The sequence below is a fragment of the Pristiophorus japonicus genome, chromosome 17, assembly GCF_044704955.1.
Source record: "Pristiophorus japonicus isolate sPriJap1 chromosome 17, sPriJap1.hap1, whole genome shotgun sequence".
NCBI lineage: Eukaryota > Metazoa > Chordata > Chondrichthyes > Pristiophoridae > Pristiophorus > Pristiophorus japonicus.
Genome location: NC_091993.1, coordinates 89,770,166 through 89,797,436, shown reverse-complemented (window position 1 = coordinate 89,797,436; position 27,271 = coordinate 89,770,166). Strand labels below are relative to the sequence as shown.

The window sequence follows — 27,271 nt, the reverse complement described above, 5'->3', positions numbered from 1 at the left end:
ATAAAGCTCATCCCAATCCTGATAGGTAAATCAACGATATCAAGCAGCAATATCAAGGTGATTAGAAGCAGTGAATCATCTCAGATAACAATTAATATGAGAAAAAACAAAAAGTGCCTTTTATTGGCAAATAGCCAATGAAGCCAACTCATCAATAAAGAAGGATTTACTGTACTGTACTTCATTATCTGTCACAAATTCCAAGCCAATTAAATGTATTGCAGTCATGACCATATCAGGTTAAGTGCCAGCAATTACATTCTGATGTGCTTTGAAGTCTCAGAACCCCAAAATCATTGTTCCCTTGTAGATCAAACATGTTTACTGAGTAGTAGCAATGAAACCTCGTAAGGCTTATGCTAATTCAGACTGTAATAATGTGGCTAAGTGCTTTCATTCTGTTAATGAAACGGAAAGGGGAAAAAAGCACGCTCTGAACAATGGCAGGGGCTGACGGGAAGACTACAAAGATGATTTAGATCATTTTAGTTTAAAAGAAAATCACGTGTTCATTTTTTCTTTCAAAGTAAAGCATGAAACTCACTTCCTCATTCCCAGTCACATGAAGTACATATTGATTTAACTGAGTGAGTTAAATACTAAGCAAGATTTGCAATTTTAATATTTCTACTTCTAATATTTAATATGTGATGCTGACTTCAACTCCAGGGATTCATAAATTTTCCCTCAAAAACAAAAATCATTGCAAGTTAAACTGCTATTCATTATTCTTTAACTATTTGCTGCATACTGGTTAACATGTCATAAGTGCCAGAAATATTCTTAAACATTGTAATTAATGCTTAAACAATGCAGTAAATTGGTTACATATTTAGAAAACGAAAGAGGAAACTTACATTTTAAATTAAATGTTTCTGAATCAGCTAACCTGGAGCTTTGGGATGTATGTGAGTGTGTTTTTTAACTAAACTAATAAATCTGTAAAGCTAATGCATTTGGCAACTGGTTCACATGGGCAATCAAAATGTTATAACGTCCTAAAATAGACTTGTTAGACTGTATCACCCAATTTTCGACTTTTTTTTGTCATGTACATTTAATACGACCTTTTGTTTCACCTTTTCAGCTTGCAAATGAAGCAGGATGATGAAAGTGCGTAGGCCCGTGTGTAGGTGGTGTGGGAGGAAGCAGCACTGAACAGCGAGAAGAATCTCTCTGCTGATAAGCAGCTTCCTGAGCATTCAGGAAAATGCGGCAGTGTACATTATAGGCAGGGATTACCACAGACAGACAGACAGAGAGGGAGAGAGAGAAACACAAAGCTTCTGCTGAATATTTAAGCTTTTTACTTGAGGTGAGTAAAGAATTGGAAAAGCAAACAGAAAACACAGGGGGCCAGAAATTGGCTTTGCCTTACATGGGCTTAAACTTGAGAAGTTGTGCGGTTCAACTGGTTTTCAAAGTCCAATTTGACTGCTCCTGCCAGCATTGCAGTTTGAAGTATGTCGATGGAATTGTGAAACTATTTAAAATACATGCCTGTTCCTGCCCTTTTTCTACCTCATTCTACTATGTTCTCTGCACATTTAGAAACAAACTTCATGGACACAGTCTGAGCAACAGTCAGCTGCTACCATGGTGGTGTAATACTGCCCTGCATACATTTTACATGTATTCCTGTTGTTGGTAAGTAACTTTTTGAGATATTTTCTGTTGCTGTTTGACTAAAATGATACAGCATAAATGACAGTTTTATACCTACTTCTGTACTCTGCTTTGTACCAGTGACAGGAAAATGGTTAAATACATTATATATATATTAAGATAAACTAAGATTAATCCGACATAAATTGAAAAGCAGACGCAAATATAATATTGTAGATTTTCATGAAAAAATGTTTATTCAAATATCGAAATTGTTTGGCATTATTTCAAAGCAATATAATGTATGAAGGTGGCAGTTGTCAAATTTATAAATAGTGAAGATAAAAAATGAATGAACCAGAATTTAAGAATGAGTTTCAAAGTACAGCTCTTTTTAACTATGTGCCTAATGAGAAAAGTAGATCTGACTTGTCATTTAATGAAATGTGCTGTCATTGAAGTCTTTTAGCTGACTGAGAGAACTAGTTTTTTCTCAAAATAGGTTAATAAGCATATCTATCACCTTTATACCACATACTGACCAGTGACGGAGTGCCACATGGATCAGTTTATGGGTTGTTCCTTCTATTTTCACTTTAGTTGCAAGTTAACAGCAGACTACCTCTATAAGACAGTATATGCAATGCAGCTTTCGACGAAGATTGCACTCATAACTGAAGTGCTTAGGACCCATGTAAAATAGAAACTTAAAAATTGTATTTAAAATTACATGAATTGAAAGTTAAATTGAATCTATTATCATTATACAGAAACAGGAAGCTTAAGTGTAAGTAACTTCTATTAAATAAGTGATCATTGTGGACAATTTATCTGTCATGAAGATATGATATTCTACAATATAATCAAGACTTACAATAAATTAGCTTCCAGCTAATGAGGCTACAAAACTAAGGACTATACAATGGTAAACTTAAATCCAACTGAGCTTCCTGTTGGTAACACTAGCAAACATTCACAAAAATGTCCATAAGCACAGGAAAATTGCACGTCTTGCGAAGACTGTTTTACTTCTAGTACAGTCAACTCCTTTTAAGTAAGTGTGGAATATTTTTTAGGGGAACAGGCTTGTTAATTCCAAAATCTATTTACAGGTACTTTCATTGTATTTTCCCTTTCGATTGCACATCCCTGTTAACTGAATAACTTCTGCTCGCTTCTCATTGTTCTAGAAACTTACCCTATTCTATACCATGCTCAAGGAAGAGCAGCAAGAGCAGTCCCAAGTGTAAAGGGGATAAGCAATGAGAAAATATTTGAGAAGCTGTGCTGTACAGTGTGAAGTGGACATTTTGGGCAACCTCACCGAAATATCTAAAATATTAACTGGTATAGGTATAACTATAAGTTGCTTCAAATTAAGCCAGGAAGTAGAAGCTGAGGACATCAATTCAATAAAATGTAACTTTAAAAAGAGTGGTCAGAGTTAGAATAATCTGCCATGTTAATTAAACCAAACGTATTAAGAGAGGCTCAAGATGTAACTGAATGCAATAATGGGAGAGTTAGAGTTGTAGAACGATGAACTTTGATGGCTTTTTCATGTCCTTGACTTTGGTTAGGCTATCATGTACTTATTCAGAAGCAGTGCAAAGGGATGCTAGTAATGAAGGAATTGGTATCTATTTGTTTCAGAGATACAGCAGTCGTGTGCCTTTTGTTAAAGTGACCCACGGTATAGTACTTGTATTCTACATGTGATGTACTCAGTAGTGCCAGCTTTTAAATAGGTATGGGGTGCAATGTCCAACTTTGGCAGGGCTGTGAAACAGGCAATAGTGGATCAGCCACACATTATACAATGTCTATCGCTGTTTCACACTCCTGCCAAAGTTGAAAATTTTGTGCAATGTTTTTAATAACCATTATCGATTTAGATGAGGAAACCTGTTACATCCATAAACTGCATTATTATTTACAATGTGTCTAGTTTACATTAAGATACCTGATAGTGCATTTGGTTTAAAACTCTGCATAGACATTCCTATCACCTGTATTACAGTAACTGTTATATCGCTATAATGCTTCAGGCCAAATGCTTTAATGAAATGTTATTTTATTGCTCTTTTTGCTCTAAACTCATTTTCTTTACACAACAGGTAATATCTGAATTGAAAGATATACAGCATAACAGGAATCTGTATTGCATTGTCTGACATCAATAAACTATATTTATAATCATACAAATACACAAGCAACTTTATACACTATGTCTTTGTTTTCACACACATCGGAATTCTAAGCTGCAATTCCGCCTTATAATATTTTCTTGCAAGATACCTATTAAAATTCAAATCCTGTATGTTGCTCAGTAATAGTGATTTTGCAACCTTATTTCACTAAACCAATTTAAATAACATGGCTTTGTGTACAAAGTGATCTTGCATATTGATCTATGCATCATACTACAACGTACATAGAAAGGCCCATAGAATCATAGTATGATACAGCACAGGAGATCAGTCAGCCCATCGTGTCTTTGGTAGAGCTAACCAATTAGTCCAACTCTCCTGCTCTTTCCCCAAAGCCCTGCAAACATTTTCCCTTCAAGTATTTATCCATTTCCCTTTTGAGAGCCACCACTGAATCTGCTTTCACCATCCACTCAGGCAAGTGCACTCCAGATCATAACAACTCGCTGCGTAAAAAAATGTTTCCTCATGTCGCCTCTGATTCTTTTGTCAATCATCTTAATTCTAGTTACCAACCCTTCTGCCACAGTTTTTCCTGTTCATGATTTTGAACACCTCTTTCAAATCTCCTCTTAACCTTTTCTGCTCTAATGAGAACAACCCTAGTTTCTCCACGTAAATAAAACCCCTCATCCCTGATACAATTCTAGTAAATCTCCTCGGACTCTCTCTAAGGCCTGGACATTTTTCCTAAAGTGTGGTGCCCAGAATTGAACACAATACTCTAGCTGAGGCCTAACCAATGTTTTTATCAAGGTTTAGCATTACATCCTTGCTTTTGTACTCTATGCCTCTATTAATAAAGCCAATGATCCCATATGTTTTTTTAACTGCCTTCTCAATTTGTCCTGCCACCTTCAAAGATTTGTGGACATAAACCCCCAGGTCTCTCTGTTTCTGCATCCGCTTTAAAATTGTACCATTTAGTTTATATTGCTGCTCATTGAAACATATACGATTCTGAGCATCCACAGACTTCTAGGGTAGAGAATGCCAAAGATTTATAACCCTCTGAGTGAAGAAATTTCTCCACATCTCAGTCCTAAATGGCCACCCCTTATCCTGAGACTATTCCCCCTAGTTCTAGACTTTCCAGAGAGGGGAAACAACCTCTCAGCAGCTACCCTGTCAAGCCCTCACATCCCAGAAATCAATCTAGTGAACATTTGTTGCACTTCCTCTAAGGCTTCCTTAGGTACAGAGACCAAAACTGTACACAATACTCTGGGTATGGTCTCACCAAAGCTGTGTACAATGACACCAAGACTTCCTTACACTTCACACTTCTCTGTGTTAAATTTCATCTGCCATGAGTCTGCCCATTTCACCAGTATGTCTATGTCCTTCTGATGTCTCATTGTTTACTACATTTCTGAGTTTCATGTCATCTACAAATTTGAAATTATGCCCTGTGTACCCAAGTCCAGGTGATTAATATATATCAAAAAGAGCAGTGGTCCTAATAGTGACCCGGAGAAACACCTCTGTATACTTACCTCCAGTCTGAAAAACAACCGTTCATCACTATTTTCTGCTTTCTATCCCTTAGCCAATTTTGTATCCACACTGCTACTGTCCCTTTAATTTCACTGGCTTTAATGTTGCTAACAAGTCTATTATGTGGTACTTTATCAAACTCCTTCTGAAAGTCCATATACATAATATCAAGCATACTAACCTCATCAATCCTTTCCGTTATTTCATTAAAGAGCTCGATCGAGTTAGTTAAACATGATTTGCCTTTAATAAGTCCTTGCTGCCTTTCATTTATTAATCCATACTTTCCCAAGTGCTAATTAATTTTGTCCTGGATTGTCTTTAAAAGTTTCCCCACCACCGCATTAGTCTGACTGGCCTGTAATTGCCGGGTTTATCCCTCTACCACTTTTTGAACAGGGGTATAACATTTGTAATCATCCGTCCTCAGGCACCACCCCCATATCGTAGGAGGATTGGAAGACTGTGGCCAGAGCCTCCACCCTTACTTCCCTCAGTAACCTAGAATGCATCTCACCCTGACCAGGTGACTTTTCCACTTTGAGTACTGACAACTTTTTATTTTTATTACTATCCAATATTGTTCCTATCTCCTCCTTTACTGCTACATTGGCAACATTCCCTTCTCTAATGAAGACAGGTGTAAAGTACTCATTTAATACCTCAGGCATGCCCACATTATCTGCACACTAATCTGTGCATCATACTACAACATATGTCGAAATGCCCATTATCCACATACTAATCTGTGCCTCATAGTACAATACACACAGAAAGATCCATTACCCACACTCTAATTTTGCATGGTACTGCAGCATACGGAGAAACACCCATTACCCACAAACTAATTGTGCTTCCTACTACAATTTAGAAAAGCCTATTACCCACACACTAATCTGTGTGTCATACTACAACGTAGAAAAGCCTTGTAACCACACACTAATAGGCCTATCATATTATAATGTACATAGAAAAACTAACCAGGGCTCTTGATTGCTACTGAAATTCCGACTAGAATTGGGATGTATGTGTGGAGGGGAGAACAGGATTGGCTTGAACTGTTACTCCCCACCACTTCCCCGGCTTTCAATTAGCCTGCCAATATTCACTATGAAGGTCAGACACTTGGGTGAAGTACCAGGTAGTAACCGGTGTCCAGGGAACTGTACTGTAGCAAGGTGCTAGAGCATTCAGGAGAGGATGAGGCAAGAGGAGAAAACCCGGGGAAGGGGGATTAACAAATTCCTCAGCTTTAACTAAAAGTATTGGTTTGTTACTTCATCAATTATTTTCATCCAGTAAATTTCAGGAAACACATTCTTAACCTTCTTGACTGCTGACATTTTTGGTCTTGAAAAATTAATTTATTTGCGAAAAAAAAAGATCAAAGCACATGTGTAAAAATTAAAGGTATTGTTCTTCTCATTTTAATGCAATCTCCATTCAACATGAATCAAGCACAAACTGTACTTGATGCACTACAAAGTCATTCTCAGCCAGGATATATAAAGGATATGGAAATTGTACTGCTTTCAACTATATCACTAAGTAAGCAGTGGCTGTGTTCTCCATCTCTTCCCCCTCAGTATAAAATGAATAAATATCATCAATTCACTCAATTGTTTTTAGACAATCCAGCTGTGCCAACTCTTGGATCAACATAGAGCAAGCTACAGTGAGATCTTTTATGCCAATGAATAGTTGTTAATTTTTAATTACCTAGCCTAATACAATTACTAGTCAATTCCAAAGTGAAATGATTATGAAGATCAAAATGATACTTTATAAAACTAAGGCAATATGAATCTAACAATGCAGTAGTGAAAAGCTATATCAAAAGTTTGGTTAGCTACAGTAGCTTTAAATAACATCAGTAAATTACTCATTACTGAGCACCTCGAGTCTCGTCGCCGAGAGCATGCAGAGAACAAGTGCAGGCAGCGGAAAGAGCATGCGGCAAACCAGTCCCACCCCCTTTTCCTTCAACGACTGTCTGTCCCACCTGTGACAGAGACTGTAATTCCCATATTGGACTATTCAGTCACCTAAGAACTCACTTTTAGAGTGGAAGCAAGTCTTCCTCGATTTCGAGGGACTGCCTATGATGATGATGAGACCACACCTGTGTACAGTTTTGGTTTCCTTACCTAAGGAAAGATATACTTGGCACAGAGGGAGTGCAACAAAGGTTCACCACACTGATTCCTGGGATGGGGGGGGATTGTCCTATGAGGAGAGCTGGAGTAGACTAGGCCTATATTTTCAAGAGTTTAGAAGACTAAGAGGTGATCTCATTAAAACATACAAAATTCTTACAGGGGTTGACATGGTAGACGCTGGGAAGATGTTTCCCCATGGCTGGGGAGTCTAGAACCAGGGGTCACAATCTCAGAATAAGGGGTCAGCCATTTAGGACTGAGTTGAGGAGAAATTTCTTCACTCAGATGGTTGTGAATCTTTGGAATTCTCTACATCAGTGGCCTGTGGAGGCTCAGTCGCTGAGCATATTCAAGACGGAGATCGATAGATTTTTGGATACTAAGGGAATCAAGTTCTAGGGGGATAGTGCGGCAGGTGTTGAGGTTGATGATCAGCCATGATCTTATTGAATGGCGGAGCAGGTTCGAGGGGCCAAAAGACCTACTCCTGCTCCTATTTCTTATGTTCTTAAATGACCAATGCGCTAACTTTTCAGGGAATTCAAAAGTATTTACAAGGCGAAAAAGATTTGTAGCTGATGGGAACTTCTGCTTTAATACTCCGAGAGAAATGGAATGCTAAATCAAGTACTACCATTTCCCTTAGAACATCAAAAGGGAGTGAGAGGGGTGGTATCGGCATAGCGCTGAGCAGTGTTCAGTGCAGCGCTAACGTCTGTACGGCGCTGCGCACCGAGTGACGTCACGAACTCCGGGGCACAAGAGAGCGAGGCCGTTAGTGTTAGTGCTAGCGAAGTTAACGGGCGTTGGTGATTTTGTCATGCCCGGTCAGTAACCCCTTAGCGCTCCGTTACCGCCCCTCGCAGGCACTAACGGGAGGTGCAACCTGGCCATTTTGTCCCCCCAAAAGTTTCTCGTTGGGCTTTAGCTAAAGGGTCTGCAGGAAGCAGTGGTGACATATGTAAACTCATTGCTTATATGTTTATTTTTTGGCGAGTAGAACTTTCAAGTATTAGCCTGGTCAATAAATGACAGTCAGGGCCGAAATTAACCACCGCCGGAAACCTACCATTTTTTATGTGTTCTGGATGCCCCAATACATGGGGCGGCCTAACACTATAGTTATTATAATAGATGTTTGTTTCAATATCTATATTTAGTGATTAGTATGCAAGAAGAATTTGTTGTTGCCTTGAGCAATTCTCAGTTCATATTTATAATACCTATTATAAATGTTATGTTTAAGAAAATTTAAATTTAATTTCCCATATATAGCGCTCCTCAAAGTTGTAAATGGAATTCAATACTCTATTGGCTAAACTATAAACTTACGTTGAATTTTATGAGGGCTATACAGTGTTTTTCTCCACAATTTTTCTATTTTTATAATTTACAGATGAATTACCATTTAAGGGAGCCTTTGCACCAAATCCAGCCAGGACATCGGAGAACCAGCGGGTCGTCTCAGCCCATGCCTGCCTTGTTCTGAGGTATATTCAGTGTGCACAGCATGGTACAGTCTGGGCTAGCTTCCATTCCGGTACGTATTGTGAGCTGTCAAGGCCAACCTGCGAGAGACAACATGGACCCCTCGTCAACTTTCTCCTCATCATTCAAATCAATGAAACAAAGCCGCCTTCAGGAAAGGTAAGAATGGAATGGCCCAGCAGCCACAAGTATCACTTTGGAACATTACTGTTGGTAGAGAACAATTTCAGTCAACAGAATGGATTGAAAACATGTTTTTTTTTTAAATATTAAAGAGGATGAAAATATCTATGGAAAATGATGCAGCACAACCTTCTTATAACAGAAAAATTGTGATCATGATCTTATAACAGGGGGTCCCGCACACAGAAAGATTTGATGACCACTACAATATCCCTTTTAATGATCAGCTCAGTGTTGCATCAGTGGAATCTTTGAGCTGGGCCTCAACCCAGGGGATTGCTGAGCCATCATAATGAGCTGAGACGCATTTGAGAGCAGGAATCGATAGGCGGGGTTAAAAGAACGAAGAGCATAAGAACATAAGAATTAGGAGCAGGAGTCGGCCCCTCGAGCCTACTCCGCCATTCAATGAGATCATGGCTGATCTTCGACCTCAACTCCCCTTTCTTGCTCTATCCCCATATCCCTTGATTCCTTTAATATTCAAAAATCTATCGATCTCTGTCTTGAATATACTCAAAGACTGAGCCTCCACAGCCCTCTGGGGCAGAGAATTCCAAAGATTCACCACCCTCTGAATGAAGAAGTTTCTCCTCAGCTCAGTCCTAAATTGCTGACCCTTTATTCTGAGACAGTGACCCCTGGTTCTAGACTCCCCAGACAGAGGAAACATCCTCTCTGCATCTAATACAAAAGCAAAATACTGTGGATGCTGGAACCTGAAATAAAAACAGAGAATGCTGGAAATCTCAGTGGGTCAGGCAGCATCTGTGGAGAGAAAAACAAAGTTAACGTTTCGGGTCGACGACCCTTTGTCAGAACTGCTGAATGTTCGAAAAGAGCACATTCTTAAGCACTGAAAGGGGGAGGGGAAGAAAGAACAAAAGGGAAGGTCTGTGATTGGGTGGAAGGCAGGAGAGATTAGAGAGACAAAGGAATGATGGGCCGAATTTAAATGGTAATGACAGAAGTTAGAAAAAGGTTAATCTGGATAGGGTGTGAATGGCGGGGTAATGACCAGCTGCCATTAGAGACAAAGAGAGAAAACAAACATAAGATGGGGGTGAGAAAGGGAGCCAAAGATGGCCAGAGGTTATGCTCTGAAATTGTTGAACTCGACGTTGAGTCCAGAAGGCTGTAAAGTGCCTAAACAAAGGATGAGGGTGCTGTTCCTTGAGCTTGCGTGAGCTTCATTGGAACAGTGTAGGAGACCGAGGACAGAAGTGTCAGAGTAGGAGTGGAGCGGAAAATTAAAGTGACAGATGACCAGAAGCTAAGGGTCACAGTTACGGACTGAACGGAAGTGTTCAGCAAAGCAGTCACCCAATCTATGCTTGGTCTCCCCAATGTAGAGCAGACCACATCATGAGCAGCAAATACAATATACTAAATTGAAAGAGGTGCAAGTAAATCACTGTTTCACCTGGAAGGAGTATTTGGGGCCCTGTACAGTGGGAAGGGAGGAGGCAAAAAGGCAGGTGTTGCATCCCCTGAACTTGCATGGGAAGGGGAGGGGGTGCTGGGGGTGAATGTGGAATGGACCAGGGTGTCGCGGAGGGAGCAGACCCTTCGGAATGCTGAGAGGGGAGGGGAGGGGAAGATGTGATTGGTGGTGGGATCATGCTGGATGTGGCGGAAATGGCGGAGGATGATCCGTTGAACATGGAGATTGGTGAGGACAAAGGGAACCCTGTTGTGGTTCTGAGAGGGAGGGGAAGGGGTGAGAATAGATGCTCCCTGCGTATACCCTTTCAAGTCCTGTAAGAATTTTGTATGCTTCCATGAGATCACCTCTCATTCTTCTAAACTCAGAGAATATAGGCCTATTCTACTCAATTTCTCCTCGTAGGACAATCTGGTGAACCTTTGTTGCACTCCCTCTATGGCAAGTAACTCAGGTATAACTTGAGTATAACTCGGGTATAATGTACTTATGTGCACCGCCCACTTGTGGCCAAGCTCTTCGATCTTTTACACCGGGCATTGGCTTTACACCCCGATTACACATGTCTGTGGGGGGCAAATGCTCCTCTTCATCTGACCCCTGCCCCATACAATATCTTTTAGCAGTAGGGGACTCTGTTCAATTATTTCCAGCTGTTGGCCTGTCTCTTAAGGAGCTGCAACAAAGAATATGCTGCAGCAGCACTTAATTTCCCTCAGACTCTGAGGGAGGTTTCCACAGAGGAGCGCGACTTGCACTGAAAGCCTGTCCTGAATATATAATTAACCAGCCACAGGAAAATAAATGGGATGGGGGTCATGGGGGACATGTAGGCCTTCCAGAGGCCAGAAATCCTCCACCGTGCACTTACAGCAGAAAGGCAACAATAAAAGGACATCCAGGCCATGATGTCTACAGAGTTATTTCATCAGTGAAGAGTTCCAGCTGCTACTGCTCATTAATTTTGAATCTTCATTTTTGTATGGCAACAACATTAGATTGCTTCTGGTGCTCACACAAAGGGAATGTATTTAACCTAATGCACCTTCCAGGAAGCTGATGGGATCAGGCCTTGCACCCTACACGATTTTACTCTCCATTAAATCAGATGGGGTGTAAAACTGGCATTTGACCCAATCCCGTCAGTTTTCCGCCAGGCGTGTTAGGTTAAACTTACCCCCAAAATACATTATTGAAGCGCTTTCAATTGGTTTTAAATTTAAACCTTTGGGGCTGGATTTTCCGTTCCTTTGCGCTTCGGGTCTTGCCCCGGAGCAGTGTGAAATGGAGCAGCGAGGTCTCCCGCGTCCTGTCGCGAGCCTCGGGTCGGGCTTTGTGGCGGCACTGAGCAGCACCGCCGGGCAGAGCTGCGCCTAGTGCGCAACGCCTCTCGTTGTGACCCCGTCCGAGTGTTGACTCGAACCCGACCCGTTCGCCTGGAATCGCGCTTTGCAATGACCACCTGGGAAACCAGAGCAGTCCAGCCATGCTGGCGGCAGTGAGGAAGATAATGGACTGTAAAGGTAAGTGCATGTGTTTGTTACCCGCCCACCCCCAGCTCATAGTGCTTATCCCATGAAGTGACCCATAGTCAGAAAATCTTAAGTGCTTCTATTTATCTCATGACTTCTCGGAAAATTAGCAATATTAAAAGACAACACACCATTAGTCATTGAATGTTATATTTGACAGATTTAGTCAAAAGCATCACTTAAAGTACTGTAACGCTGTGGGAAAGATGTTTTACCCTGAATCCCTGGTCTTTTCATCTTCATCATTTTATGCTGCTGCTCAGTAATATCACCCAGAAGCATGATGCCAGCTTCCACTCGTATGCTGATGACGCGCAGCTTTATCTGCCGGCCTCCTACATTGATCCCAAGGATATTGCTACACTCTACAATTGCCTGGTTGAGATTAAGGCGCATATGAGTCAAATTTTCCGACAGCTTAAAGTCAGCAAAACCAAAGCCTTTTCATTGACATCACCGGCACCTACAATTCTTTGGCCTCAACGTCATTAAGCTCCCTCGTTACCACCGCCTGAGGCTAAGTACGGAGGTGTGCAACTTCGATGTAATGCTCAATCGTCTGCAGAAGTTCCTTCCCCCACAACGGTTCAGTTACAAAGACTACTTTTTACCAGCTTCCCAATGTCAACTGCCGCCACCGTTATCTCACTCCACAGACCAGGATGTAATCCACAGATTTGTGACCTAGAATTTCCGCAAATAGTCTACTAGCCGGCCTCCACCCTCATTCAGAATGCTGCAGCCCCTGTTCTGATCTACACAAAGTCCCTCGCTCCAATCACCACTGTCTTTGCTCTGCCCCATCATCTCCCCACTCTGTAACAAATTGACTTTAAGAAACTTGGCCTTACTTTCAAATCATTCAAAGCTTCATCCTGCCTTACCTCAGCTTATTTTCCACTGTACTCGCTACTTCTCCAACCGTGGCCTACGCCGAATATTTGGCCCCCCCAACAGGAGCAGCCATTACGATCCTGTCTTCTGGAGCACTGTTTCCAAACCTTTCTACCTTACCATCTCCTTCTCTGCTATTAAGTCTCCTAAAATCCTTCCTTTTTGACTGTGCTTTTGGCTCAATGATTTCTATTTTTCACTTTTCCTTTTTGTTCAGCATCCATTCTTGTCCTTTGCTTTGTAAAACACTATCGTCTTTTTTCTATACATGAGAAGCACTTTGGTTATGCAAGATGTTATAAAGTCATTGTCTGCACAAGGATGTTCCAGTGGTTTGATCCAAAAACAATGATCTCGTGTTCTTATGCAATAGTAGCAAATTTCTCTTTTTAAACAAATGCTTTGAGCTCATGTTAACCCCCAAGATTGGGTGGAGTGGGGTGAGTGCAAAGTAAAAATGTCAAACCCACCTCCAACCTGGCCACTTCCAATTTTAATGGAGGAGAGTCAGGAGGGCGTGCGACCAATCTGCTTTCAGTAGGCGGGTTGGTCACTGAAATCTTTTGAGGAGGCTGTGTGCCTCTCACTCCCCCATGAAAGTGTTAACACCCTGCTGGGATATGGTTGCACAGGCACCAGTTACCCTGCGTCACCAAGTATAGAATCAGATAGCACAGAAGGAGGTCATTTATCATGTCTATGTCGGCTCTTTGAAAGAGCTATCTGATTCGTCCCACTACTCTGCTCTTTCTCCATACCCCTGCAAATTTTTCATTTTCAATCATCTTCAATTCCCTTTTGAAAGTTACTATTCAATTTGCTTCCACCACGCTTTGAGGCAGTGCATTCCAGATCGTAACAACTTACTGTGGAAGAAGTCATTTCTCCTCCCCTCCCTCTGGTTCGTTTTCCAATCTTAAATCTGTGTCCTCTGGTCCCTGACCCATCTGCCAATGGAAACAATGTCTCTTTATTTACTTTATTAAAACCCTTCATAATTATGAACATCTCTATTAAATATCCCCTTAACCTTCTCTGCTCTCAGGAGAACAATCCCAGCTTCTCTAGTCTCACCACATTACTGAAGTCCCTCAGCCCTGTCTGAACCTTGACAGTGAGTGTCTTCAACAGGAAATTTGGCAAAGTAGAATATCGCAGCCGAGCCTGATTCCGTCCACATGCACCTACTTCCAACAGAGTATTAGGCATGGGAACCCTGTTTCATTACTCCCTCCTGAAACTGAGGTCCTGCGACTAATTAAATTGCCCAACCACCACTCCAGCTCAGATCACCAAGGCCAGCACAGATCAAATCTGGGGCCTTTCTGCTCTGTTTGGCTCAGCTGCACATTGGGGCTGAATTTCCTGTGAGCGGATGCCTCTAACCCACAAAAAATATACAAACTTACCTGCTGGTCTCGGAGGTTCAGACAGTTGCGCTCCTGGGCCTCTATGCATAGGTCTGCGTAGAGGCCCACGTATCCCAGGGGTGCATGTGGTTCGCAAGTGCCCATGGGATCAGGTGGCCAGCCTAACCCATCAAAGAAGGGAATCCCCATTCATGCTTATGGGGATTCCATATATACGGAACTCCCGTAAGTATGAATGGGGATTGCAAAGAAAATGCCTCTACACATCAAATAAGTAAAACACCATCACATGTTTTAAAATTAATTAAAATGGCATATTTAAAACCAAAATTAAATTTTTTGAAAAATAAATTTACATGTTTTAATGGGACTAAAAATACATTTACCTTATTGCATAGAGTTTTTAATGTACAAATGTTATTTTTCAGTTTTATAAAACTCTTACACTGGTAAAAGCAGGTGTAAAACCTGCTTTTACCAGGCATAAGGATTTCATGGGCATTCGCTGGGCAGAAGGTGGGCAAATAGCTGAATTCTCTGCCCACGGAGGCCCTTCTCCTGGGGATGCGTGTGATCAGTCAAGAGAATTCTTGACAGATTGCAAGTTCCAGGTTTTAGCGCATGTGCAGTGCACGCCTAAACCCGGAACTTGTGCAGCCCCTATGAGCGCGTCCGCACCTCATACATGCCCATAGGGGCCACAAATTACGGCAGATATTCCTTAACAAGTTGAGCCTTTTCTGCATAAAAAACCTAGGTGAAAGGTCAAAGACAGCACTAAGTTTGAAGAGTCATCCTCCCTTCTGAAATATTATTTTATTTGACCTTGAATCTGAGTATTGGAAGTATACATGAACAGTAAAGGATTTATCGCAGATTCAAATGATGCAAGATAGCTTCAATTTTAGGGTGTCTCGAGATGTGCTAGAAAAAAACTACCGTCTGACTGGCTGTGGTATTTACCATTGTTACTCTTCCTTTCCAAGTCGTGTTTCAGTTCACCCGAAGGTTCCAATAGTTAGCAATGGTTACATTTATATCTACGCCTCCTTTGGGTAAACACCTACTAGATAATGTAATGGATGTGTTCATTTTAAAAGTATGGGTTTTCAAAAGCTATGAAATAACAATACAGCATTTCATCAAACACAATTTATTAACCGGTCAAACAGCAAAAGATATCAGATCACCACTTAAGGGAAATTACTATGATGTGGAGTTTGAAAAGGAATGCTAGATTCTCTATTACAAAATAGTGTTTTGAAATGTATACTCTGAGTGCCATTATGTGGTGGATGCAACATAAACTATATTAGTTGTTGTGTTTTACTGTAAGCACTGATCAATAGCAACACCCTGGGACTCTAGGCCAATGGGACTATGGAAAGGTCACCTGCAGAATGGAACTGGCCAGGGCTGAATGCTGGTTGATATTCTGAGAGGTTTGTTTGCAGTTGGGATTCGCAAAATGTCTCTTGTTTTGGAAGTGCTAGCTGCAATACAGATGTAATCTTTAAAGCAGAAAATGTCTGAGATCACTGAAAAAACCCACAAGAATATATTTGACTTTAACCTTTGTAGTTGTTATGGTCACCATTGTCCATTCTACAGATGGAAGTGGTTTCTCCTTCAGTGAAGGGTGATATGTAGCTGTGTATGGCACAGATAGATACCAGTGCTAGCCAGACCATGCCAGAAATGGCTTAATCTAACTTCAGATCATGTTCAAATGGAAAATCCCATTATTGTTAGCTTCCAACACATCAGATACATTTATAGGTGGAGTAGAGTTGAGCTAGGGGACTAATTTACCTGGAACAGATAACGATGCTGAAATACAACACAGTGATACTATAAATCATAATTATAAAATCACTTACAATTTAAGAGTCAATTTTGACATCAGCTGTATATAGCAGAGGGCAGTGGAATCTTTAGACATGTACTGCTGTGAGAGTGGCAGTAATTCAGAGTAGGCACCATTGACCTCCAATAGTGAAGTCATGAAATTGGAACCACAGAAGGAATATCTCAGGGTAACTGTCATCTGGCTTTATGGGGACTTCCTTTTAATTAAAGTTTACAGGCCATTACAATCCTCTCCCAATGTTGACTCTTGTTACTAAACATAAGAACATAAGAAGTAGGAGCAGGATTAGGCCATTTGGCCCATCAAGCCTGCTCCGCCATTCAATAAGATCATGGCTGATCTGATCATGGACTCAGCTCCACTTCCCTGCCCGTTCCCCATAACCCTTTACTTCCTTATTGCTCAAAAATCTGTCTATCTCCATCTTAAATATATTCGAACACCCAGCCTCCACAGCTCTCTAGGGCAGAGAATTCCATAGATTTACAACCCTCAGCGAGAAGAAATTTTGCCTCATTTCAGTTTTAAATGGGTGGCCCCTTATTCTGAGACTATGTCCCCGAGTTTTAGTTTCCCCTATGAGTGGAAATATCCTCTCTTCATCCACCTTGATGAGCCCCCTCATTATCTTATAAGTTTCAATAAGCTCACCCCTCAGGTTAAGAATTTCATCTCCTGGTATAGAGCTTCACACACTAGGAACACTTATCAGGAACGTGAGTGCAAGGGTCAGTGGGCCGACAGCATTTCCCGCCTAATACGATTATGGAGAACGTTCTGTGCCAGGTGTGCAGATTTGTAAAATTTACCCTCCAGTCTGAACAAAGGATTTTTCCGCAACGGTATGAATGCCAGTCGTGATTGGGCACCATAAGGTGTAAGTTAAGTGGCAAGCTTCTACATCAGTCCACCCGCCACCCCCATCTCGAATACCCATCCAGCCCCTTGACTGTGAAGTTAGGCAGTGTTATCCAATTGAAATTGCTGGCTAGCCACAGGTGTGGCTACAGAAATACCACTTTAGCCACATACACTAATTTTAATAGAAAATGACTTACACACAATAGAGGTAAATGAACTTCACATGTATATTCACTTAACAAACATATACTACCATTCAGTGCAAAACGTTCTCCAAAGTTTGGAATTCTGGCATGAATTGATCAGACACAGCACATCTTCGTGGAGCTTCTAGGACTTTGCCCAGCAGTTGCAGCCGATACGTTCACTTCCTCAGAGTGATTGCTGAGAATGTTGACTCGTGCACCAAGATGCACCTGACCCATCCTGCTCTCCATCCAGAAAGAGGTTGGCTGCTGCTTGATCTTTGCCATGAAGTGCATTGTTGCAGCAGTTGTTTATTGGATGGGCTTGTTTTGTCTAGGTTCATCCTGGACAGCAACAATAATCCGCCGCCTTTTCTCCAGTACTAATGGTCTCCTTAAACCTCTTCCTCATATCCCCTCCACCATCACCGTTAACTAGTCAAGTAGCTGATGGATTTCTTCCTGAAGACAGAGACCATTCAGCTGTTTCTTCTGCTTCCCAACTCCCCTTTGTCCACCAAACCAAATCTCCCCTGGCTCCATGCACTGGCCCCATGTCCTCTTGTTTTTCTTACACCAACCCCCATGCTCACTATGATCTCATATTGACTCACCTTCTGCTTTCTTGACCATATTTCCATTAAACTACTGAATCCCTTCAATCAGGTTTCTGCATCTCCCACAGCACCAAAACAGCCTTAACCAAAGTCATGAATGACATTCTGTGTGACTGGTGCATTATTCTTCCTCATTTTCCTCAATCTTTCTGTAGCCCTTGACATGGTCAACTTCATCATCCTCCATTTTCAGGCTTAGTGGGATTCCCCTCATTGATTTATTCCACACTTACCTATTGGATCACAACCACAGCATCTCCAGCAATGGCTTCTCTTCCCACCTACGAACTATAAACTTGGGAATCACCTATCCTTGAGCCTCTCTTCATCCTGATCTATATGCTGCCCTTGGGTAATATCATCTGCAGATATGGGGTCAGTTTCCTCATGTAAACTAATGATATCCATCTCTTCCTCTTTACAAACTCCCTGGACCCCTCCACTAGCTCTGTGCTGTCAGATTGTTTGTTCCAGTCTTGGATGAGCCACAATCTCCTCTAGTTAAATCTCAGGCTGACTGAAGTCATTGCCTTGGGGCACTACCACAAACTCCATTGCCTTTACTCAGATTCCATCTTCCTCCCTGGCCATTGTCTCAGGCTGAACCAGACTGTTCTTTAACGATGTCCAATTTGACCCCGAGCTGAGCTCACAAACCCATATCCATCACTGCCTATTTCCACCCCAGTAACATTTGTCCTCCAACCTCACTTCAATTCCTCTACCACTGAAACCCTTATTTCATGTCTTAGTTACCTCCAGATTTCATTCTTCCAATGCCTTGCTAGCCAACCTCGAATACCTACACTCTGTGTAAACAACAGCTCATCCAAAACTCTGCTGCCTATATACTATTTTGCACAAACTCGCACTGGCCCATCACCTCTATCCTCGCTCAACTAAATTGGTTCCCAGTTCCCCAAAGCTTCCATATTCATCTTTAACTCCCTCCATGGCCTCAGCACACCCAACATTTGGAACTGCCTCCAGCACTACAATCCCTCCCCACCAAGCTCTCTACACCTCTGCAACCTCTTGTGCATTACCCTACAATTTGCATTATATCTTCAGCCACCTAGGACCCACACGCTTGAATTCCATCCCTAAACCCCTCCACCTCTGCACCTCCAACTCCTCCTTAAAAGCCCTTCATAATGCCCGCCTCTTTGACCAAGCTTTTGCTCATCCCTCCTACTATTGTTTCTGGCTCAGTGTCCAATTTTTCTTTCCACCTCTGTGAATCATCTTGGCATTGTCATCATTACTTGAGCTTTGCACTTGGCTAAAATAAGTCTACTCCAGTGAGAAGCCATAAATGACCAAGGTGATCTCAGAGAGTTTGTAAAGAGGGAGAGATGCCCTGGGAACTTGAGATAAGTACTTTTGGCCATTTCTAATATTACGAGAGAAACAATACTGATCTCTACTTTCTCAGAACATAAAAATTAGTCACTTGAGGAGCAAAGCTCCGTACATATGCCTAACAAGGCATGGACAGTGTCCTTTTATTGATGAGCATGGTGAGGTGAGCAGGCAGTATAATTCAGGTATGGCAACTGTGCTTTACATTCGGAGATCAGAAGCTGAGGTATAATAACCATCAAATACAATTACAATGGCAGCCAAATGTTAAGAAATGTTTAATTGGAACAGACTGTATTTTGATTGCCGAAGTATATTTTGCATTCATTCTTCAATAAATTTGACAAACTTCAGACTTCATTAGGTTTACTCAAGTACCATATTCAACATGAAATATTTTGTTTTCTTTTCCCCCTGTAACATTAAGAGTTAACATTTTACTGATTATTATTATTCTTGTTATCTAAAATGAAAAACAGGTTTATGTTTTGCAAAGCGACAGAAGAATTTAGTCCTGACTGTGTTAGATACTGTTGTACTGAACCAATTCACTCCAATCCAGGGTCTCAAGAAATGTCAGCATGTTCCCAGTTTATTTTTTTTCATCATTCATTGTTTGAGTTTCCACAAAAACAAACTTGAATATTTGGTCTATGTGACTCAATATATATTTTCCTAAATTGAAAAGATACATTTTCTTTTCAATTTTTTCCTTTTAATTGTTTTGTACTTTTACCCAAATATTCTTGATCTTAAAGCTTATATTAATACCATACAAGCCAAACTCCTTGCAGATATACATAAATAATGCCATCTTTAATAATCAGAAATATATATATAAATGAATTAATCTAGGCATTTAGAATCAAAGTGGTTAATAATACTTTCTTCATATTGACCTGTCTTAACAATCAGACACTCATTTGATCTAAGCTGCCACACTTAATTTAAAATCACTCCTTTATCTCCTCGCTCCCCACCCCCATAAAATTATTTTACTCACCTCTTTTACCAATCCAGAAGTCAGTCAGCAGGTTCCAGTTTTGTTTAGCCTCATTCCCGATAAACATGTGATGTATTTATTTTTCTAGTTCCTGCAACAGTTACATCTCCACTGTGGGCTGCTGCCCAGACCTGACCAGTGCCAAGCGTGGGCGGTAGAGATTTCTCCAAAATATGTTTCAGTTGCTGGTGCTGTGAACACTGGGCCTCTGGCTTGTGCAACACAGACAAATACTGCTCCAGATGTGCTGAGACCTTTGACTTCTGCACATGAACGATAGAACAGTCCCGTTGTTTTGCCTTCTTTGTATTTATTTCACTTCCATCGGAAAAATCAACAAATCTCAGTGTACCTTTTAGTCAACTACAAGAAGATTTTCCATAAGTTCTGTAAACACTTACCTGGACTACAACAATTTGCATGTATATGGAGTAAACTGTCCTAAAGTGCTTCATTGGAGTGCTATCAAACAAAATTTGACACTGAGCCACGTAAGAAAGAAAAAAGAAAGCCTTGCTTTTCTATAGCGCCTGTCATGAGCACCGGACGCCTCAAATCACTTTACAGCCAATGAGGTACCTTTGGAGTAGTCACTGTTGTAATGTGGGAGACACGCAGCCAATTTGTGCACAGCAAGCTCCCACAAACAGCAATGTGATAATGACCAGATCATCTGTTTTAGAGATGTTGATTACGAGAGATTTATAGGCCAGGACACCAGGGAGAACTCCCCTGCTCTTCTTCGAAATAGTGCGAATCGTGAGAGAGCAGACGGGGCTCGATTTAACACCACATCTGAAAGATGGCAACTCCGACAGTGCAGCACTCGCACCGGAGTGTCAGCCTAGGTTTATGTGCTCAAGTCCCCGGACCCACAACCTTCTGACTCAGAAGCGAGGGTGCTACCCACTGAGACACAGCTGACACTAAGGAGATATTATGACAAGTGAAGTTGGTTTTAAGGAGCGTCTTAAAGGAGGAGAGAGAGGTAGAGAGGCAGAGAGGTTTAGGGAGGGAATTCCAGAGCTTAGAGCTTAGGCAGCTGAAGGCATGGCCGCCAATGGTGGGGTGATTAAAATTGGCGATGTGCAAGAGGCCAGAATTGGTGGAGCGCAGAGATCTCGGGTTGTAGGATTGAAGGAGGTTACAGAGATAGGGAGGGGCGAGGTGATGGAGGGATTTGTAAACAAGGATCAGAATTTTTAAATCGAGGTGTTGCTAGACGGAGAGCCAATGTAAGTAGGTGAGCACAGTGATGAAAAATGAATTGGACTTGATGCAAGTTAGGATATGGCAGCAGAGTTTTGGATAAGCTCAAGTTTACAGAGGGTGCAAGGTGGCAGACCGGCCAGGAGACCATTAAAATATTCTAATCTAGAGGTAACAAAGACTAGGGAAATAAACATAAAATGCAGTGTAGTACAAATGTGAAGAAACATAAAGGAGCAGGTTAAAAGAATTATTTTTGCACTGAGTGGTGTTAGAATAAGGAATGCACTACCACAAGTGCTCATTATGTCTGAGGGATCTGGGTTAAGGAATTTGTTTAATTCATATTGTAGGGCAGATTTCACATTTCTTTCCCAGTGAGTGAAAACGCTGCTCTACTGACTGTATGAGTAGGCTGAGTCACTCAGCCTGTCAGCAGCCAGTAAACATAGCTACCAGCACCTCATGCAGCAGTGACTATTGTCTCTTCAGTGGTATTACCATCTTCAGAGGTTCCTGTGAAAACCACCAGGCATATGTATCATTAACACATCCATGAGCATGTGACTTATAGACCAGTTTTACAGTATACAGTATTTGTTCAAATAAAACAGTTTAATACTGCTTGACATTGTCTAGAATTAAGGACCAAGTAAATAACAAGCTGTTAAACTTACCTGCTGAGTTAAAAGATGCAGTTAAACAGCTGCAAGCGTGATAATGCAATGTACTCATCTGCTAATGATATTCCTGAGTACTGTTCCGAATTTTAGCAGAACAGGTTCAATAGACATCAATGGATAACGTTCTGCTTATTTAATAGATTACATTCAAAGCGTACATAGCACATTGTGAGTGTGAGTAAGCTTTATTGAGTGTAGGTAACACTGAAGATTTATTCCAGAAGTATCACTGTGCACCGGTGTGTTTGATTTTGCCACCCAAGGTTTGAGGACCTGATGGGGTACAGTTTGCTCCAGACGTTTAAAGGAAAAAGCTCTGTGCTGAGTGTTGTTGAAGTGCTGAACCAGCCTCTGCAGTTGTCCAGAAATGGGAATTATATTTCATAGAATTTTTCCTGGCTCAGCCATAGCGAGTTTCAGGCGGGTGCCTGGGCCGCCTGTGCAAAAGCCCTGGGCAAAATAGCGGCAGACTGGTTTGGAGCGGGAATGCAGTAGTGAGTGCAACAATACAATTTTAAGGCCGCTACTGCCGCCGGGTGGATCAATTTGAAATTGGCCCAGGTTTAATTGTGTGCTTGGCAAGTATAATTATATGATTTTATCAAGGGTTTAACATATTGAAGCTGTGGTCTATTTGCAAACTACAATGGAGATACTGGAGTCAATAATGTGATCTGAGGTTTCTGAGCCCTGCATTATACAGGACTGAGGATAATTAGTACCAATGTGCTCAGTGCCCTATAATAAGCATTGATCACTCAATCAAGGTCAGCTCATTTGGCAGTCACACACAAAAGCAGTGGTCCCAGCAGCACTGAACCAGGAGTAAAAAATGGTTTGTGATAAAAGGTTCCACTGTGAATAAGTGGCTGTACATGTTATGAAAAAAGCCTTGCATTTGTGTAGTGCCTTTCACGACCTCAGAATGTCCCAAAGCGCTTTACAACCAATGAAGTACTTTTGAAGTATCATTACAATTGTAATGTAGCAAACAGTAATAGATCAGAAAGTGTATCTTAAACAGCTCAAGTAATCACCCTTTTAATTTCTTCCATTAGAATCACTTAGAAACATCATATCTAGGCAAATAAAGGCAGCACAAAACTGCTAAAAGTTTTAAATTCAGTTTACTATAGAGAGTCAGAAAGATGCTTAAATGTAAAGATATGCTTCTGATGATTCAGCAAGTTTAACCAGTGAAGGTTAGCCAACTCAGCACAAACTAGGAATCAAAACTAGGCCTTTCCTGATCTATATAAATCAGTGCAACACTATGCAGTGCATCCCTCTTTGCAGTAGATCTTTTAAAATTGATATTTATTAGTGGTCTTTTTTGTGGCCTTCACAGTGACCGATCAATAATATAGAATTCTTTCGCAGTCAAGAGAACGAGAGGGTCTTTGATCCCTGGACTGGAATCAAACCTACATCTCAGAGATAGAATGCTGCCTTTTATTCAACAGGAGGCTTGGGCATTTAAGATTTAATATCTCCAGTGATATTAATATTGAATCAGATAAGGAGCAAAGATTAAAAAGCCTTGGTTCTGGATCCCATGTAGCTCAAATCTTTAAGAACACAAGAACATAAAAGATGAAGACTTTGGGGTGGAAATTCAGTTTGAGGCTAATTAGTGCAGCAGGACGGTAAAGTTTGCACTGGGAAATGGTTTGCATCTGCAGCTACAAAATTCAACAACTGGGCCCTGAGTGTGGAGTGGAGCGCTAAGGGAGGCGTTCCACACCGCTCTTAAGCGCTAGGCCGGCTGAGCAACTGAAAATTCCAAGCTAAAGAGCTGGCCTCGGAGCACCCGATGAGAGGCTTCCCTGGTAAATAAAAAGAGCACAAAAAACATTCCCAATACTTTGCTCACCCCACATAAACATAAACCGCAAAAATAAAGAAAATAAAAACAATCACACTTGCCTCATATATTCATTCCTTCCCCCACATCCTCCGGCACAGCTCAGACCACCTGTTTTTTCAGGCGGTCCCACTAAGGCGCGTTACGGGGCGCTACAGGGTCAGCGCCAAACAAAAATCATTGCGATGCCAAAACCGGGGGCGTTGCACACCGGCTCGACCTCCCGGGCGGTACTGGTCAGTGCCATCGGCAACAGCACACTGAATGTGCCGATCGGTGCAAATGCCGGTGCTCGCGGCTCCGAACCCCTTTAGCAGCCCATGTACCGACCCTTTCCAGCGGTGTTAAGCTAATGAATTTCTACCCCTAGTTATTGTAACATTATATTTAGCTTTGCTTTTATGTGGCTATCAGTTGGGAACCAATGACTGCAAGTCAGTGTGCATTTCTGGAAGGCACGTATGTGACAAAATGCACCGATCTGAACACTTCCAGAACCACTGAATGGGTTTAAATTCTGCTGTGCAATAATTCGTAGCACATGATTAGTCCATTTAAAATAAATGGATTGACCCTTTTATTAAAATATCAGACAAAATGTAAATGTGTTAACACATTTGTTACTAATATTGTAGAGCATGATTCCATTACAGTTCACATATGTTTAATATTTGGGTATTGGGCATACAGCATCGAAGCACTGAACACACTCGACCTGCTCCGTTGGGCGGGCCACATTGTTTGCATGCCTGACACAAGACTCCCAAAGCAAGCGCTCTACTCGGAACTCCTACACGGCAAGCGAGCTCAAGGTGGGCAGAGGAAACATTTCAAGGACACCCTCAAAGCCTCCTTGATAAAATGCAACATCCCCACTGACACCTGGGAGTCCCTGGCCAAAGACCGCCCTAAGTGGAGGAAGTGCATTTGGGAGGGTGCTGAGCACCTCGAGTCTTGTCGCCTAGAGCATGCAGAAACAAAGCGGAGGCAATGGAAGGAGCGTGTGGCAAACCAAACTCACCCACCCTTTCCTTCAACGACTGTCTGTCCCACCTGTGACAGAGACTGTAATTCCCGTATTGGACTGTACAGTCACCTAAGAATTCACTTTTCGAGTGGAAGCAAGTCTTCCTCAATTTAGAGGGACCGCCTGTGATGATGATACAATTAACAGGGCAACATTTTAAATTTTGAAAATATCAAGCTTAATTTACTTCCAGAAAGAATATAATCAATTGATATATTTGAATGGTTTGCATTAACCATAATAATGGGCCCAAGTTTCGAGCCGCGCCTAAAACGGCGCAGCCCGGACCTGGATGCCCGTTTTTCGCGCCACAAAGTGCGCCTAAAAAAAAAACTTACCTATTCTCCGGCTCCCTGCAGGTCCTCTGGAACTGGGCGCGGCGCAGCATGAGCTGTGGGGGGCGGAGCCAGGTCCCTGTGTTGAAAACAGTGCCGGGACCTCTGCACATGCGCGCTACAGTGGGCGCGCATGTGCAGTAGCTCCAGGCGCCCAAAACTGTGGGAGGGGTCCGAAGCACGCAACCACTAGTCCTGGCCGAATGGCCTCACTGGGGCTGCGTGGATAAGGCTCCTCCCACCCGACCCGACCCGACCCCCGCGCTCCCCGCGCTCTCCACCCCCTCTCCCCCCGCCCCCCACGACCTCCACGATTCCCCTCCCCCACATCCCCCGGACCTCCACGACTCTCTTTCCCCCCCCCCCACGGACCTCCGCAACCCCCCCGAGACCCGACATCACCTATCTGTAAATCCAGCCCGAAGTCTTGGGCCCGGCCGTTCAGCCTCCTTCTCTCCTTTCCACCCTTCCCCCACCCCCCCCTCTCTCCTTTTCCCACCCCTCTCCCCTTTCCCCTCCCCCTCTCTCCTTCCCTTCCCCCTCCCCCTCTCTCCTTCCTTCCCTCCCTCCCTCCTCTCTCCCTCCTCTCTCCTTTCCTCTCTCCCTCTCTCCCTCCCTCCTCTCTCCTTCTCCCCCCTTCTCCCCCCAACTTCTCCTCGCCCCTCCTCTCCCCCTCCCCTCGCTGTCAGAAACACAGACACTGACAGACAGACAGTGAGAGACACACACACACAGATAGAGACACTGACAGAGACACACTGAGCGGGGCATCCCAGCACGCTGTTGGAGGACTCCTGGTGCTGCAGTCGGTAAGTAGAAAATGTTTTATTTATTGATTTTTAAAAAAATATTTTTTATTAATTTTTTTTTGATTTATTGATGTATTTATCATTTATTATTGATGATGGCTCTTTATTTGTAAAACTGAAGTGTTTAATGTTTGTAAACGTCCCTTTAAACCGCCCCCCCCCCATTCCCTACGCCTAATTTGTAACCTACGCCTGATTTTCTAAAGTGTAGACAAGGTTTTTTTGAATGTACAAAAATCTTCACTTACTCCAAACTAACTTAGAATGGAGTAAGTTTTCATTGCCTAAACTTTGAAAACAGGCGTAAGTGGCCAGACACGCCCGCTTTTGAAAAAAAAATTCTGTTCCAAAGTGAAACTGTTCTCACTGACTAGAACTGGAGCAAACTAAATGCCGAGAATTCAAATTTCTAAGATACTCCATTCTACACCAGTTGCTCCAAAAAAATAGGAGCAACTCAGGCCGAAACTTGGCCCCAATATCTTCACTGTACTTGGGGTAATTTCATGATGAATTTCAATGGAATTTTTCACCTTTAGCATTTATTGCTGAGGTAAACCTGCAGAGAACATCTCCATGGACACAGCCAGAGTCGCACCTTGGTCCATTTGGCTAAAGAAATTGTTGTCTAGGTAGGGACAACCATTTCAATCTGTTTTTACTCAGTTGCATATATAACACAATCTAGAGCAGAGAAACCATTAGGTGAAGGAAACAGGGCCTCAGTTTAACTTCTCATCTGAAAGACGGCACCTCCAACAGTGCAGCACTCCCTTAACACTGCACTGGACTGTTAGCCTAGATTTATGTGCTCAAGTCCTTGGTGTGGGACTTGAACCCACAACCTTCTGACTCAGAGGCAAGTGTGCTACCACTGAATCACGGCTGACACTTTAGCAGAGCTATATCCAATAGTGTCCCACATGTTAAGAATTACTTCCTCATGTTATCTATCATGTTAAAAATGTTGCACTTAAGACATAAAATATCAGTGAACGCAACTTTTATATTCAAACACCTCAACTCCAACCGCCACAATTTCGAGAGCTAATAGCAGACATCAG

At 42.1% G+C, this 27,271-nt stretch overlaps 1 protein-coding gene across 2 annotated transcripts in view; it reads left to right on the top strand.

The window, feature by feature from the left end:
• Positions 1 to 1,179: 1,179 nt before the first annotated feature.
• Positions 1,180 to 27,271, top strand: part of LOC139227849 (receptor-type tyrosine-protein phosphatase R-like) — a 101,870-nt gene continuing 75,778 nt past the window's right edge. Inside the window, exons 1-4 of one of the 2 annotated variants that reach the window (XM_070858931.1) lie at positions 1,180 to 1,315; positions 1,552 to 1,647; positions 5,743 to 5,838; positions 8,868 to 9,118. In XM_070858931.1, the coding sequence (XP_070715032.1) occupies positions 8,982 to 9,118 (137 nt within the window). In that variant the 5' untranslated portion in view covers positions 1,180 to 1,315; positions 1,552 to 1,647; positions 5,743 to 5,838; positions 8,868 to 8,981. The remainder of the gene's footprint in view (positions 1,316 to 1,551; positions 1,648 to 5,742; positions 5,839 to 8,867; positions 9,119 to 27,271) is intronic. The other variant, XM_070858930.1, reaches the window with a different exon arrangement.